The 15,743-nt window shown below is 55.4% G+C and overlaps 2 protein-coding genes across 3 annotated transcripts in view; one reads left to right on the top strand and one right to left on the bottom strand.

The window, feature by feature from the left end:
- CDH23 (cadherin related 23) overlaps nt 1-15,743 on the top strand; it is a 190,733-nt gene that overhangs the window by 138,396 nt on the left and 36,594 nt on the right. Inside the window, exons 22-32 of one of the 2 annotated variants that reach the window (XM_064429790.1) lie at nt 219-408; nt 1,198-1,343; nt 1,650-1,869; nt 2,661-2,813; nt 3,808-3,921; nt 5,096-5,244; nt 12,267-12,327; nt 13,181-13,329; nt 14,305-14,440; nt 14,626-15,014; nt 15,107-15,208. In XM_064429790.1, the coding sequence (XP_064285860.1) occupies nt 219-408; nt 1,198-1,343; nt 1,650-1,869; nt 2,661-2,813; nt 3,808-3,921; nt 5,096-5,244; nt 12,267-12,327; nt 13,181-13,329; nt 14,305-14,440; nt 14,626-15,014; nt 15,107-15,208 (1,809 nt within the window). Of the gene's footprint in view, nt 1-218; nt 409-1,197; nt 1,344-1,649; nt 1,870-2,660; nt 2,814-3,807; nt 3,922-5,095; nt 5,245-12,266; nt 12,328-13,180; nt 13,330-14,304; nt 14,441-14,625; nt 15,015-15,106; nt 15,344-15,743 lie in introns of those variants that run through there. The other variant, XM_064429789.1, reaches the window with a different exon arrangement.
- Nucleotides 6,276-10,270, bottom strand: C8H10orf105 (chromosome 8 C10orf105 homolog). The gene is made up of 2 exons (XM_064429468.1): nt 10,010-10,270; nt 6,276-7,327 (listed from the first exon to the last, which is right to left on the bottom strand). Exon 2 carries the CDS (start codon nt 7,320-7,322, stop codon nt 6,927-6,929), a length of 396 nt encoding a protein of 131 aa, XP_064285538.1. The 5' UTR covers nt 7,323-7,327; nt 10,010-10,270; the 3' UTR covers nt 6,276-6,926.

Genomic DNA, 15,743 nt, shown 5'->3' with positions numbered 1-15,743 from the left:
GAGAGTCACGAGTTGTTATTATTATTATCTTTTTAGCCTTCTGTAAGTATCCTTCTGTATTCTTTAGTATAGTATAGTATTCTTTAATATAGTATAGTATCATAAATAATAAATTAGCCTTCCAAAAAACATGAACTCAAATTCTCCCTTCCTCCCTGCCATGAGGGCACCCCACAAACACAACACTCCTGTAACTTGGTGCTGCTCCCCCACGGCAGGTGGTGGCTGTGGACCCGGATCTGGGGGAGAACGGCACGGTGGTGTACAGCATCCGGCCTCCCAACAAGTTCTACAGCCTCAACAGCACCACGGGCAAGATCCGCACCTCGGGCGTGCTGCTGGACCGCGAGAATCCCAACGCCCAGGAGGCCCAGCTCATGCGCAGGATCGTGGTGTCCGTCACCGACTGTAAGCTTCCATCCCACACTCGTTGTTTTCACTGCTGAGCTGAACCTTCCCCAGCCTGATTTTGCCTTTCTGGCAAAGTCTCTTCTGTTTTCTTCTCTCCTGTTTTGAGCGGGAGTGTTTCTGAGGTGAAAAAATGGGAGTAGCTTTAAATCTGCTGCTAAAACAAACTGGAAACTAGTCAGAATGTGAGTGCAGTCACTCATGTAGCAGCCCTGAGAATGAGCCTGAGAGGCAGGAACTCTCTCTCCCCCTCAGCCCTGCTCCACTGGCATCCCAGAAAATCAATTGAGCAGGTGAGGGAAACAGAGCTGATGGGTTTTTCTCTGGAAATATTGCCATAGGGAAACTTTTCATAGGAAAAAATATATACAGAGATAATTCTTACCTTTCAGGACAAAGGGGAATAGTTTTAAACCAAAAGATGAGAGATCGAGATTAGATGTTGGGAGGAAATTCTTCACTGAGAAGGTGGTGGAACAGGATGCCCAGAGAAGCTGTGCCTGCTCTAACCCTGGAATTGTCCCAGGACAGACTGGATGGGGCTTGGTCTAGTGGAAGGTGTCCTTTCCCGTGGCAGAGGGTTGGAATTAGATTATCTGTAAGGCCCCTTCCAACCCAAACCATTCTGGAATTCTAATTGTCCATTGGTAGCAGATCATCCATGATAAATCAGGGCCATGCCCCCATCCTGCACTGCTGTCTGCACAGCAGGTGAGGGCTCCTTTTTAGGGGAAAGGGGTGGAAGCAGCTCAAGCATTAACCTTGAGACCCCATTCCTGTCCTCCGCAGGTGGGAGGCCACCCCTGAGAGCCACCAGCAGTGCCACAGTTTTTGTCAACCTGCTGGACCTGAACGACAATGACCCCACTTTCCAAAACCTGCCCTTTGTTGCTGAGATCGCCGAGGGCCTTCCCGCGGGCTCCTCTGTCTTCCAGGTGAGCGTGTCCCACTGCTGCCATTCCTCACGCTGGGAGCTGCTGCCATGGCTTCACATCTTCTCCCTTCTCTGCATCTTCTCCAGCTCCTCCATCCTCTCCACCTCCTTCTCTTTGTCATCCTCTAGCAGTGGAGCAGGGGGGATGCCAAAGGGGTTGTGCATCTTCACTCCATGGGCTCACTCCGGGTAGGGAGGGTCCCCCAAGGCCATTTCATCCCTGCATCCCCGGGGCCAAGGGCACTCTGGGTTTCTGTACATGGCTTCCACGGGCAGGAGATGATGACCAGGGTGCTCTCCCCACCAGGTGGTGGCCATCGACCTGGACGAGGGCCCCAACGGGCGGGTGTCGTACCGCATGCAGGTGGGCATGCCCCGCATGGATTTCCTCATCAACAGCACCAGCGGGCTGGTCACCTCCACGGCCGTGCTGGACAGGGAGAGGATCCCCGAGTACTTCCTGAGGGTGGTGGCCAGCGACGCCGGCGCGCCTGCCAAGAGCTCCACCAGCACCCTCACTGTCAAAGGTGGGTGCAGCAGGACCCCATGGTGACACCAGCTCCCTGGGGGAAATGCAGTTTCTGTAGGAGACTCACTGGAAGCAGAGTCAGGTCTGGCTTTGTGCATAGGGATGTCTCCAACACCATGGGCTCCGTGTCTGCTATCAACACACTGCAGAGATGGGGAAAATGTGGTGTTTCTGGCAGGGCCCCCAAATTCTCTGTTTCTTTTCCTCCATTCCCCCATCCCCAGTGCTGCTTTTTTCTTTTGCTTCAGCATGTGATTCCCATCAGCTGCGTGCCTGGACAGCCCACGCAGTCCCAGTTCAGAGCTGGAGCCTTATTGAGAGGCCTGCCTTTAATTTAATGCCTTGCTGTTTACTGGCTTCGTGCAAGTCTGGTGCTGAAAAAGGATAAACGTCATCTGGAAATAAACTGACCCTGGATTGTCCTCAGGCCTGAGTTTGGGAAAGAAGTTCCTGGTCTCTGCCATGCCCCAGGAAATACTGAGCTTAAATATAAGCCTCAGATTTTCCTTTGAATGGGGGTGGAAACAGGCTTGGTGAAAATAGTAACTTGAATTTCAGTGATGTAATGGTTTTTTTGGCTGTCATGGGGGTGAGCTGTGTGTATCAGAGGCAAACAAATACAGCCTACAGCCACTCTGCAGGCACCCCCACTGCACAAATGGCAGGGAGGGTCAGGCAGAGCATTCCCTGGAATGCTGAGAGCAGCAGGCAGGAGGTCTGGGAGCCCAGACTGGCATCTGCAGGAGGGGCAGCCCCGGCAGCACACTCAGCTCTGCTCTCCCTTTTCAGTTCTGGACGTGAATGATGAGAGCCCCACCTTCTTCCCCGCCGTCTACAACGTGTCCCTTCCCGAGAACGTGGCCCGGGATTTCAAAGTGGTCCGGCTCAACTGCACGGACGCCGACATCGGGCTGAACGCTGAGCTCAGCTACTTCATCACAGGTGTGAGCCCCCTGCCAGGAGGGCAAGGCGGGCTGCAGGAAGGCACAGGATGCCCCAGACCTCGGCCCGGGTGTTCTGCACTTCAGCGCTGCCTTCCCCAGCCCCTCCAATCCTTGTCCGGCATCGCCCTCTGCTGAACGGCCCCGCTCGGCTCCCGGCCACGCTGACCACTCTGCTGACCCTAGAAAAGCATGAGGATGGGCAGAACACGGCTAGGGAGCAAGGGCTGGGGTGGCTTCTATCAGTGATTATGGTTGGAAGGCATAAATGGAAATTTGGGGCATTTTTGGGCAGCTGGGATTTGGTGGGCAGCAGTGCCCGGCTCACTCCACAGCTGCAGCACCTGCAGCAGGAGGCTGGGGAATCCCCTGGCCATGGTTTGACTTGCAAACTGCACACCGAGCCCTCAGGAAGAGGCTAAAAACAAAAGTGTCACCACCAGAGAGTCGCTTTTCCCACAATAGCAGCCTGCTGTTCCATGTCACAGCCCCTCCAGCCTCTCCACAGGTGAGACAGGGTGTGCTGTCCCACAGGTAGCACATCTCACGTGCAAAGTTACCCCAGTTTGCTTCAAAGCATTCAGGAAATGATCCAGGTTTTCCTACAGCCATTGGATTTTTCCTGTGCTGTGAGGCAGAGGGAAGGTGCTCTGCCAGGGACAAGGTACAAAACCATCCTTGCACAGCTGGGCTGACCCTGTGCCCAGGCCACAGAATCCAAGGAAATGGCCTCAAGTCGCACCTGGCAAGGTTCAGATTACATACTGGGAGAAATTTCTTCACTGAAAGGGTAGCCAGGGGTTGGGACAGGCTGTCCAGGGAAGTAGTGGATGTTTCATCCCTGGAGGTGTTAAAGGTCAGGCTGGACAGGGCTTGGAGCAGCCTGGTCTAGTAGGTGTCCCTGCCCACGGTGAGGTGTTGGAACAAGATGACCTTTAAGGTTCCTGCCAACCCAATCCATTCCAAGTCTCTGTTCTGCTTGTGCTTTGCTGCAGGAGGGAACCAGGATGGCAAATTCAGCGTCGGCTTCAGGGACGGGGTGGTCAGGACAGTCGTGAGTCTGGACAGGGAGACCGTGGCATCCTACACACTGATCCTGGAGGCCATTGGTAAGGATTTCCCGGGCATCTCCCTGCCACACAGCCACATGTGGTGGCCATGCACATGTCAAGCTCCCTTGCAGGCATGTCAGAGGGGCAGCAATCTCTGTCTACAAACCAGAGTCTGCGCCTGGTGCTAACATTACACAGCCCATGTGGATTAATGTGTCCCACTTCCATCATGACTTTTGCAGAGGGTGTATTCTCCTCTCAGGTTTGGAGCCCCAGGGCTCTCTCCCTTTCACTTGGGGAAGGCAGGCCCCCTGTTCCTGAGAGGCTCCACACTGTTCAGGACAGCCCTCTACCCAAAAATGCCAAGGCCACGGCATCGTTGCCCTCCTGCCATGCCAGCCCTTGGCTCTGTGGCTGCTGATTAACCCTGAGCCACCTGGCACGGGCAGAGGGTCCATGTGCCAAACTCAGCTTGGCTATCACCCCCAGAGCTTTATAATGATTCACAGATGACTTGGATGTCCCTTTTGAGAGGAGAGGTGAGTGGCCTGGACAGAAATGTTGGGGGCACAGCATTGCAGGTGCCCCAGGGGCTGCAGCAGGGATGCTGCTCTGCCTGGGCACACAGGACTGCATCCCAAGGGGCAAAGGGTCTGTTGTGCCCCTCCCATTGGGATCACACTGCCTGTGTTTTCCCAGATCCCACAGGCTCCCAGCTGGGTGGGTTTAGTGCTCCCTGCAGATCAGGCATGGTGAAAAATCCAACCCCAATCCATGCCTCATTCTTCCTGGCAAATCCAAGAGCTGTGCTGCCATGTCCTTGTCTACTGAACATCAGTCCATCATAGTGCTCTTTGACTGTGGGCTGAGCTGCAGCTATGGAAAATCCATCAGGCTGCCTTCATCTCCCAAATCCCTGGCCTCCAGCAGTCCCTTCACTCGGTGTATGGAACTGCAAATCCTCTCTAATGATCAGTTGCATTTCTAGCCTCACTGGGCTCCATGGCAGAGCTTGGGGGTGGTTTGACTTTTCCTTTTCTTTCAAAATAGCATGGTGGTTTTGCAAGAACCACAACAATAGAAAGGGGGGGGAAAAACCCGTGGTTCAGTGTGGGATTTGAAATGTTTTAGTTTAGAAATCTTGATCCTGTTATTTCAGCAGCCATGGGCTGAGCACCCCCTGTGCAAAGAGGTGACTGAACCTCCCTCTGTCCCCTTTCTGTCCCTACAGACAACGGCCCCACCGGGAACCGGCGCACCGGGACTGCCACCGTGTACGTGACCGTCCTGGATGTCAACGACAACAGACCCATCTTCCTGCAGAGCAGCTATGAAGTCAGTGTCCCCGAGGACATCCCAGCTGCCAGCAGCATAGTGCAGGCACGTGGCTCTTCCCCTGGGACCCGGGGGTGGGAGGTGGGAGTCCCCCACTGACTGTGCCCTGACCATGAGCTGCTGGAAGCCCAGGGCAGGGATTTTTCTCTCCCTGCCTGTTCCCTCGGGCAGGGTGAGATGTGTTCTTGCTCATACACTCCTCTGCTAGCCCAGGCTGTGAGTACCAGGGAGAAGGCAGCAAAGAACAAGGGAAAATTAAGAAACTCACCCCATTTCTGCAGGGGGTGAGAGGAGAAGAGCCAAGCCCTGTGCTGGCGAGGCCACTTTGGCTCCATCCCTGCTTTCTCCCTCCTTCCAAACAGAGATCTCCATGGGGAGGGAGAAGAGTGCCTGCAAAGAGATGCTCAGAGAGGGGGAAAACCCTTGGAGAGGGAGGAAAGCATTTGGACTTTGCTTTCATTTTTGTTCCTCTTTGAGGGAGCGGTGGGCAGAGCTGAATGGCTCAGTGAGCACGGGATGAATGCGGGCATTCACACAGGCTTCCAGCATCCCTTCAAACCCAGGCCTCTTCTGGAGCAGGCACCAAAGGCTCTTTGCAGAGGGCCCTGGGAAGGCTCCTCCTGCCTTCAATACTTCTGCCGGCACAGGGAAAGGGACAGCTTTGTCCCCGGCTGTGGCAGGCAGGATGAGTCACCGGCAGAGAAGAAAGGAGCCTTTTGCCTCCTGCAACAAAGGTTTGCTGGGAGCCGTGTGTCTGCCCTGGGCAGCCAATCCCCAGGGAACCCTGGGGTTCCTCATCACCTGGAGTGCCATGGCACGGTGTACCTGGTGTCTCTGGGATCAGTCTGCAATCCCAGGATGGAGGTGTGCCCTGCACAGGACTCCTAAAACTGAGCCAGTTTGGCAAATTGGAGAAATGGAGGGAATTTGAGTCTGACTGGCAGCAAAGTGCCTTTTCTTAGAACCCACTTCCCAGACAAGAAGAATGCCCTTGGAAGTCCATGGCAAAAGAGAGGAAGTAACTGGGGGAAGTTGTTTTTCCACAGAACAACATGGAAGAGAAACAGAGATGAGCCATCACCCGGCTTTAGTTTAATTTACACCTTCAGTGTGAACCATTTGTACAGAAAGTCTCTCCCCCCAAATGCATCCCCACAACCTCAGGGCAGCAGGAGAGTGTCTGAATGTTTCCCCATCCCTTTCTCCCAAAACCAGGCAGACCAGGGCCAGAGAGCAGAATGGGAATGCAGTGACCACAGCCACCCACAGCTCACTGCATGGAGGGGGGTGACAGGGACCAGGCAGCACGTGGGGGCACGAGCCTCCCTCCACCTGCCCCAGAGCACAGCTCAGGGGGAAACCTCCACTGAGGATTGCTTTCTGTGGAGCAGGTCTGCCCTGGGCTGCCTCTCTTCACGTAGCCAGGTTGCTCCCACTCTCTTCCAGGCTGTTTGTTCAGGTGGAGCACAACTTGCACAATGTTTTCCAAAAGAAATGAAGCAGCAGGAATTTTTTTTGGACTGCCCGGTGGTAGCTGCGTGTGGGTGTAGTTTGGATGCCTCCACCTTCCCTGGCAGGAAGCAGTAACCTGGAAAGCATTTGGGAACCTGACATTGCAAAATCTCCTGCCACCTCACAGAGCCTGGAAATGAGTTGCTCAAAGGGTCTCTACTCAGGATACCAAGGGATGCTTGAGAAGGGAGCCAAAAGCTTGGAGCAGGGCAAGATCACATTTTGGTGGACTCCATGACGTCCCAGTCCTGGCTGCTGGAGAAGCTCCTGGGACAGGCCAGCGGTCTCTGGGACACCAGCTGGCTCCTCCTGAAGCTGCTGATGGAGCCCCTCAGGGAGCCCAGACGCTTCCAGAGCCTCAGCTGGGGCTCGCTGGCATCCACGGGGTGGTGGGGCAGGCACTCCTGGGGGCCCCAGAGGGACTGGCCCAGCGCTGCTGGCTTGCAGAGGGTGACAAAGGTGAGGAGCGTGGCCAGCACCAGGAAGATGCAGATGAGCCCAGCGATGATGGGCAGCCAGTCTGTCACCTCAGGGGATGTGGCACTGGGTGGCACCGGCTCCAGAAGCCCCAGGAGAGGTGTGGTGGGAGAGGTGTCATTGCCAGAGCTCATCTTCCCTGCAAGGTGACACAGAGAAGTGGCACAGGTGATTACAGGTGGACAGACAGCCACTCTTTGGTTAAACTGATGGGTTCTTGTCATGCCTTGATGCCCAGGATTCTCCCAGCCATGTTTTCAGTGGCACAGGGGGACAGGGGGTGTCCATCTGCTTTGCCAGGAGGCAAAGCACAGAGGCAGGGTTTACACTTGCAAAGTACCACCCTGAGCTGAAGTGCAAAACCACCTGGCCAAGAAATCTGCCTCTGTTTGTGGCCTCTGGGAGGACACTTTCAGGGAGCACACACACATTGCATGAAGATTTTCTGGAAGAGGTAAATATCCATGTACTACAGAGAGCTCAAAATCCTCCCTCCAAGCTGCTGAGGTTTGGTTCTCCTCTGTTCCCCAGAATTCAGGTTTGTTGAACTGGCTGTCATTTGGGGGTTTTGTGATTATTCTCCCAAAGAAATTGGACAGTTGGTTAGGCCTGTGCCCTGATAAGTCCCCATCAAGCTGTGGTATTGTGCTAGCACTGTCTTTATTATTTTGCAAGGGTGAAGAGTAACACCCTCACCTTACTCATGCCAAAAATCCTCGTGCCAGGCATTTTGCTGACCTGCTTCCAGGCTCAGACATGTCACAGGTGGTACAAACCAGCTTCCCAAAGTGCTAGCAGTTCTAGCTCTTGCCTAACACCTGGTGGAGACTGTCCTCTCCTTTCCCCAGCAGGTGAGATCCTCTCAAGAGCATTCTGCACCCTTTTTTGCTCACATGCACACCCCCAGCCCCAGACAGGCTGTGCCAGAGGCTGGCATCTCTCCAGATGGAGACGAGGAGATGAGGGCTGGGGAAATCCTGTTTGTGCCAAGCCTCTGCAATGCCCTGTGTGCTAGAGGTAAAGCTTTATTATGCTGACTCCCCTGTGGAGATGTGAGAGAGCTGTCTGACTGGTCTGGGGCTGGGCAGACTCCTGGTAAACTGGGATTTGGATTGAGCCAATTTAAAGCCAAGATCTTAGGAGGGGAAAGGCAGGGCTGCAGGGGTTGCCAGGGTCTCTGGGTCTGCTCTTGCAGCCACCATCCCAAAGTGACACAGGTGTGTGTAAGGCAGCAGCCAAACACTCACCATAAAACATTCCAAAAAGTGCAAAGATATCAGTGGCATGGTTTTATTCACTAAGGGTGTGTCAGCCTGCTCAGAGCTTGGGGGTCTTTGGGGAGATGGTGCTGTTTCCATGGGTCAGAGCCAGGTCTGTGCCTGGAAAATGGAAAATGCAAAAACCAATGGGTCAGCGTTTGAGAGGGTGAATCCCTGTGTGTGTTGCAGGCAGTCCCAGGGATGGAGCTCTTGTCACCTCCTCCACAGTGATGTTTGCACCTCTCTTCACCCCAATTGTATTTTTTTATCCTTAAGCAGCTCCATCCCTTCCCCTCAGCTTTGGGAGCAGAGCAGCAATCCCAAGGACTCTGTTCCAGGGACAGGCTCCTCTGTGCTGCCCAGGGCAGGAGAGCCAGCAGGCAGGGCTGCAGTGTGTCCCACACCACAGGCAGCAAATCAAGGTTTCCACGGCTACCTTAAAGCTGGCATTTACCGACTGCATGTGGTGACCTTACATTGTTCCTTAAGAGCCAGCCAGGAGGCGTGGACAATTCCTCCAGGCTCTTTAATTCCTTCAGGCTGGTTTTGCTCCCTTGCTCATGAGTTTGTCTTTTAAATTCACTTGACAGTGTTGCATAGAAACCCATCAGGAGGGATCACACTGATGTTTTCCCAGGCTTTTTCAGCCATGCCCTGGTTCTCCTCACGCCCAGCTCAGCTGGCAGAGCTTTCATGGCATTGCCCCTTCCCAGCATCACTGCCCCACCCAGGCTCCATATTCTTCACCCTGCTGGGTTAAAAGAGCTTTTCCTGCCCTGGAAATCCTCCCCAGAGGTTCATCCCTGCCTGATCAGCTCCAAATCTGACACAACCCCGTGAGCACTCAGGCTCCAGCACTGGCCACGAGGCAGATGAGGATCAGAGGGGAAAACAGAGAAATTGCAAAAGGTAAAATGCCCCCGAGAAAGGTGGAAAGGTAGAAAAAAAGAATGATTCTCATGCCTGAGCAGCAGAGAGGGTTCTCCTGCCCAGCACCAGGCACTGCTCCCTGGCCTGGCCCAGCTGCCTAGTTCGGCAGTTTTTCCATCTGCTCTCCCTCCCTTTCCTCAAACTCCTGCAAAGAAAAGCCTGTTTTCAGGCACTGCCTGTGCCACAGCTCCCATGAAAAGCAGCTCTCATTCCCCTGCCCGGCTTGCTTAGCAACACTTTTCCCGGAGCTCCCCGACATTTCCCAGTGCACTAAATCTTCCCAGGGGCTGGCAGGAGGAGGTGATGCTGGGCAGGACCAAGCCCGCGGCTGCCCGACCCGCCTGCTGGCTCCCCAGGGCTGTGAGTGATGCTGTGAGTGATGCTGCTCCCCAGCAGCCTCGCTGTTACACGGCACAGCTGCCCCACAGGACCTTTTTCCTCTCCCATCACCGGGAGAGGCTCGGCTGGGAAGGGAGGGGGGGATGCCTGACCCCAAACTTTGCACCCCCACCCATTTTTCAGCGCTTTCCCCAGGCTGAGGGCAGCAGCTCTGCAGCCGGGGGTCTGTCTCAGCCCTGGGGGTGACCTAAGGAGCTGGCAGTGGCTTTGCCACGGGGGTTTGGGCTCCCTACCTCTCGCCAGCTGGCCGAGCCCGGGCTCTGCCTCTCGCACTCCCTCCTTGCCGCCTCTCCCACCGCGCTCTGCCGGCTGCCAGCCCCCTCCTCCCTTTGGGGAGGGTGGGACAGAGGTGGCAGCCGGCTGGGGACAGCCTGAGCCAGCAAAGCCAAGGGGCCCTGAGCCCCTTCCCGGTGCTGAGTCCTGCCGGAGCCGTGTCCCCTGCTGGGGTCGAGCCCCCGGGATGCGTTTCCTCTGGATTTATCCCTGCAGGATGAACGAATGGAACAGTCGTGGGCTGAGCCCCCGTAGTGGGAGGGCTGGCACCTGCCCTCCGCATGCCTGCTCCCAGTTTTCCCAGAAAATCGACTTTTTCCCCGTTCTTTTATTGCGCCTCCTCATCCTTTTCTGACACCTTTCCCCCAGAGGGGGCTGTGACAGGCTGGCTGTGCCTGCAGCCCACCCTGTGGCAGAGGGATAAAAGTGGCTGGAGCTCAGGTGCTTTCCACCTGCAGCACAAAGAGCTTTTCTCCCCCTGCTTGCCCTGCAGTGCCACTGTTTTCCCAAGTTTGGGACAGTTTGTCCAAGTACCACCATTCCTTTGGGACCTCAGCAGCTCAAACCAGCAGCAACCAAGCTTTTCTCATGCTGTAGGCTGGCAGGAGCACACCTTGCTTTAGTGCAAACTACTGATTTTTAATAAAATACAAGTGCCTGGGCTGACCCATAGCACCTAGTTTGTGTAGCAGAGCTTCAGGCTCAGGGTGAGCTGGGAAGAGGGGCTGTTTGCAAGGTGCAGTTGGCTCATCCTGAAATGCACTCTCCTGGGCACAGTGGGGCAAGGAACGGCACAAAAAGCTGAGAAGTTTTGCCTCCCATCCCTTTGTTTTTCCTGCTCTGGCTACATGATAGCTTTTCCCTGTGCCATGCCAAGGCAGCTGGTCTGCCTGGGCATCGCTTGCCTGCTGTTGTGGGGCCCATCAATCCCATCCCATCCCATGGGAGAGGAGACAGCCCAGCTCTGCCTCAGGGAGCCCAGCAGGTGAAAGAGCTGGTTTGGGAGGGAGAAGTCCCCCCTGTGAAAGGAAGTTCTTGGTGGAACGTGGAATAATCCATGAGCAATGTATAAATTGGTCTGGGACAGAGGGAAAGAGCGTGTGGGCACAGGGGTGAGAAATCCAGACAGAGGTCAGTATTTTCCAAATTTTCTGCTGACACAGGGGGAAGGGAGCAAGAACAGTTCAAGGTACCTCAAAACCACATTTCAGAGGAGCATCTCTGACTCCTGCAAGTTGTGTGGGGCTGGGGGTGAAAGCCCTCACTGTTCCCACTGCACATGCACCCTTTGCAGCAACCTTTCCTCTTCCCTGCATAAATCTGGGTGCAAACCTTCCCAGGGAAAAGAAACTGCTGGGTAGTACTGTGGAAAGAGGCAGAAGATGCCTTGCAGAGGGAAGCAGGGAGAGAATAAAGGCTCAGGCATTCCCTGCATCCTCGCCCTGGTGATTTGTGAGTGGCCACACTGCAGTCGAGCTGTGGGTGCTTTGAGGGGAGTGGGTTTTGCCAAGAAAAGATGCAGGGGCTCGATGCCAGCTGGACTGGAAGCCCTGGCCCTGCTGGTCACTGCCAGGTCCCGCTTCCCAGCTGCTGACTGCTGGCTGGGGTTTAGGGAAAGCACTGCAGTCTTGTTCAGTGACACCAGAGGGGACCCGTGCCTTGGTTTTCCCAGGGCGGATGGCAGACTCGCTCCGTGCCGGGACTGTGCAGTGCAGCAGAGCCCAGGGCTGCTTCCACCCCTGCTCAGGGCTCACAAGGACGCTCTGGGCTGGTTGCATTCACATTTCCTTTGGCAGTTTTTCCCTGTGCTGCTGCTTGGGTGACTCACCAGGATGCCATGGGCTGCGTGCCCACCAGGCACGGGAGCAGCTCCCCCTGCCCAGCTCAAATCATCCCGGCAAGGCTCCATCCCTGGCGGCAGTGCCACTGGGGCAAGCACTGGAATGCAGGGTGGGATTGAGGGAGGCACCTCCTCCGTGGGATTTGTGGTGTGGTCCTGAGGCTGAGCTCCCACCTCACTCCAGCAGCCAAGGGCTCCTGAGCCCATTGTCCTTGCTGTTTGATGATGAGGGCAGGGTAACTTATTTTGCTTTGTATTTGGTAAGCTCCCCAGCTCAGGTGGAGGAGAAGGATGTCCAGCTTTGGCAGGGTAGGAGGACTCATCCTGGTCTGGAATTCTCTGCCCTTGACCTCTACTCCTCTGCTTTTCTCATGAAGGTGAAAGCCACGGATGCGGATGAAGGCATTAACGGGAGAGTGTGGTACAGGATTGTCAAGGGTAAGTCCAGGTGCCCCTTTGTACATCAGGGAGTTTGTCCCAGGCTCTACCCAGCCTCAGGAGGTTGAACTTGCCATCCTTTTGCATTTTGGAGCCCACAGAACCATTTCTCCCAGCTCTAAGCAAAATTCAGCTTTAGGGCTCATTGCTGGGGAATGATTTGTCATGGATGGACAGCTAGAGAGAATCCTAAAATCACAGAATGGTTTGGGTGGGAAGGGACCTTAAAGTTCACCTCATTCCAACCCCCTGCCATGGGCAGGGACACCTTCCACTACCCCAGCATGCTCCATGGCCTTAAACACTTTCAGGGATGGAGCAGGCACAGTTCCTCTGGGCAGCCTGTGCCAGGACCTCACCACCCCCACAGGGAAGGATATCATCCCAATATCCCATCTTTTCCTGCCCTCTTTCAGTCTGAAGCCATTCCCACTGGTCCTGTCACTCCAAGCCCTCATCCCAGGTCCCTCTCCAGGCCTCTTGGAGCCCCTTTAGGCACTAGAAGAGATTCCAAGGTCTCCCCAGAGCCTTCTCTCTTCTCCAGGCTGAAAAGCTCTCCCAGCCTGGATCCAGAGAAGAGTTGCTCCAGCCCTCAGAGCATCTTTGTGGCCTCCTATGGACTCATTCCAACACATCCACATTTTTCTTATTTGATCCAATTCTGTAGCTCCTCCTGGCCTGACCCAGGGCCAAACGCTGATGTAGCTGAATCTGATGTAGCCAGAGGAGATGGGGTTGAAGTTTTGCTCTATAATCACCCTCTAAAAGAGCCCCCCAGGGAAGGCTCAGTGTGCCACCAGGATGTGTGTGGAGGCAGTGGGCAACATCCCTCTCGTTTTTTCCCCATTTCCAGGAAACGAGCACAACCACTTCCGCATCAATCCCAGCACGGGGCTGGTGATGCGAGGAGTGCGGCACCTGGACAGGGAGCAGAACTCCTCCCACGTGCTGGAGGTGGAGGCCTACAACACGGAGCAGGGGCCCATGAGGAGCTCCGTGCGGGTGAGGACCTCGCAGCCCCCGCAGGCTGCACCGCAGAGCCGTGCGCGCCCAACGTTCACCGCGCTTGGTCCTTCCCAGCGCTTCCAGTCAGACAGGAAATTAGAAAGATCTGGCATGGAAAGTCTCTGGGGGCTGCTCGTGGGTAGAGAAGAGCTTGTTGGTGGGGGGGGGTTGTTTGATTTTTCTTTTTCCCTGTGGTGTTTTGGTACCGTTAGGCTGCTGAGTGGTGCAGCAGTCACTCGGAGGGAGTCCTGCTCGCTCGCTCGGTGAGAGGCAGATCTGCTGCTGGGAAGAAAAGCTGAGCCTCAGCCTGTTGAAAACCCTGTGTCCTGGCCAGGCACTATTTAAATAATCCAGGACCCAGTGGTGACAGTCTTCAGCTGCGGCACAGCTGCTTCCCACGGTTCCCACAAACCTCCAGTTGCATCTATTCTTAGACCCAGTGGTGGGGTGGGCTCTGGCTGAGTGTGAAGTGCCCCCAGCACCAGCAGCAAGCAGAAAACCAGGAGAAGGAAACGTGTTCCCTGGGGAAACAGCACTGAACTTGGAGCAAAAATTTCCCAGAGAGTCTCCAGCGTTTCTGTGTTGTGAGGTCTCCAGGGATTTGTTCAGGGGATCCCAGAGGATGGAGGAATTGATACACCCAGTGTACCTCCTCCCCAGCAGGGAAAGACTGACTCACTCCGACCCACAGGGCTTGTTTAAATCTGTGATGTTAAACCCTTTGTGTTCACTCTCCATTGTGTGGTGTTTGGAGAAGAGATTGTCACAGGATCATGGAATGGGTTGAGTTGGAAGGGATCTTACATCTCCCCTAGTTCCAACCCCCCCGCCATTGTCAGGGACACCTCCACTAGCCCAGGTTGCTCCGAGCCCTGTCCAGCCTGGTTTGATCACTGAAATGTTTCTCCATGAGCACCATGAAGGGTTGGTTCCCCAAGTTGGCTCACGCGTGGTTTCTCCGGGGCTTCCCAGGTGATCGTGTACGTGGAGGACGTCAACGACGAGGTGCCGGTGTTCACCCAGCGCCAGTACAACCGGCTGGGGCTGCGCGAGACGGCGGGAATTGGGACCTCGGTGGCAGTGGTCAGGGCCACTGACCGAGACACAGGTGGGAAGGGCGGGTGGGAAACCCCCAGGGTAGGGGAGGGTGGTGAGATCAGCCACCGCACGGATCCCGGCTTGGTTGGGCTGAAATCCCGTGGGATGGGCTCTGCTGGAGGGAGGTGTCAGTGGTGCCTGCCTCCTTGGGGTGCTTGGTCCAGCCAGCACCTCCAGTTCCTGCTCCTTCCTCAGGGAACGGGGGTCTGGTGAGCTACAAAATCGTGTCGGGCGCGGAAGGGAAGTTTGAGATCGACGAGAGCACGGGCCTCATCACGACCATAGAGTACCTGGACTACGAGACCAAAACCAGCTACCTGATGAATGTCTCTGCCACGGACCAAGCGCCCCCCAACAACCAGGGCTTCTGCAGCGTGTACGTCAGCCTGCTGAACGAGCTGGACGAGGCTGTGCAGTTCTCCAACAGCAGCTACGAGGCCGTGATCATGGAGAACATCCCCCTGGGCTCCGAGGTGCTCCGCGTCCAGGCTCGCTCCATCGACAACCTCAACCAGATCACCTACAAGTTTGACCCCAACACCAACCCCCAAGCTCTCTCCCTCTTCAAAATCAACGGGATCACGGTAAGGAGCCACAGCGTGGTCCCTCCTGGTCTGTTTGGGCACTGTGAGCTGTGGTTTTGGTGGCCAGCACAGCTGTTGCTCATGCTTGGCAGGGAGTGATCACGGTGAAAGGCCAGGTGGACCGAGAGAAAGGGGATTTCTACACCCTGACAGTGGTGGCTGATGATGGAGGACCGAAGATTGACTCCACAGTGGTCAGTAGCTTCTCCCAGCTTCCCCACCATCCACTGTCAACCTCAGACCACCTCCCTCTCCCAGGACAGCCTGTCCTAGCTGAGCTTTCTGCTTCAGCTTCCAGAGTCCAGAAACCCTGATTTGGCGGGAAACCTGCTAAAATAGTTTTGAAGGAGGTAAATTTAGGGGCCTTGAAATACTCCACAGTGGTTTGTGTTTCAGAGAGTTATATTTAGCAGTTTCACAGGCAGCCAGGCAGGGGTGATTTGCATTTCTCTGCCGGGTGCAGGGCCAGCCCATGGGTGCCAATGGCTCTGCTCCCCACACAGCACCGTGCTCTTGTCTGAACCTCTCCCAGGGTGAGGGGCAGATATGCCAACCTCAACTAGAAAAAAACAAAGGGATGCCCCAACATTGCCACTTCCAAATCGCTGCAGAGGGGGGGTGCCCATGACCCCTGGCACTGCTGTGGTAGGATGCAGGGTTAACCCACACTTCCTCATCCCTCGCTAACTCCTCATTGTTTGTGTTCTGTTTCTCCCTCTGCTTTCCTCC

The sequence above is a fragment of the Passer domesticus genome, chromosome 8 (genome assembly GCF_036417665.1).
Source record: "Passer domesticus isolate bPasDom1 chromosome 8, bPasDom1.hap1, whole genome shotgun sequence".
Lineage (NCBI taxonomy): Eukaryota > Metazoa > Chordata > Aves > Passeriformes > Passeridae > Passer > Passer domesticus.
Note: the sequence above shows the minus strand (reverse complement) of the source record. Positions and strands in the feature narration are given on the sequence as shown.

Coding starts and splice junctions, on each gene's coding strand:
- C8H10orf105 (XM_064429468.1), bottom strand. CDS start 7,322: ATGAGCTCTGGCAATGACACCTCTCCCACCACACCTCTCCTGGGGCTT.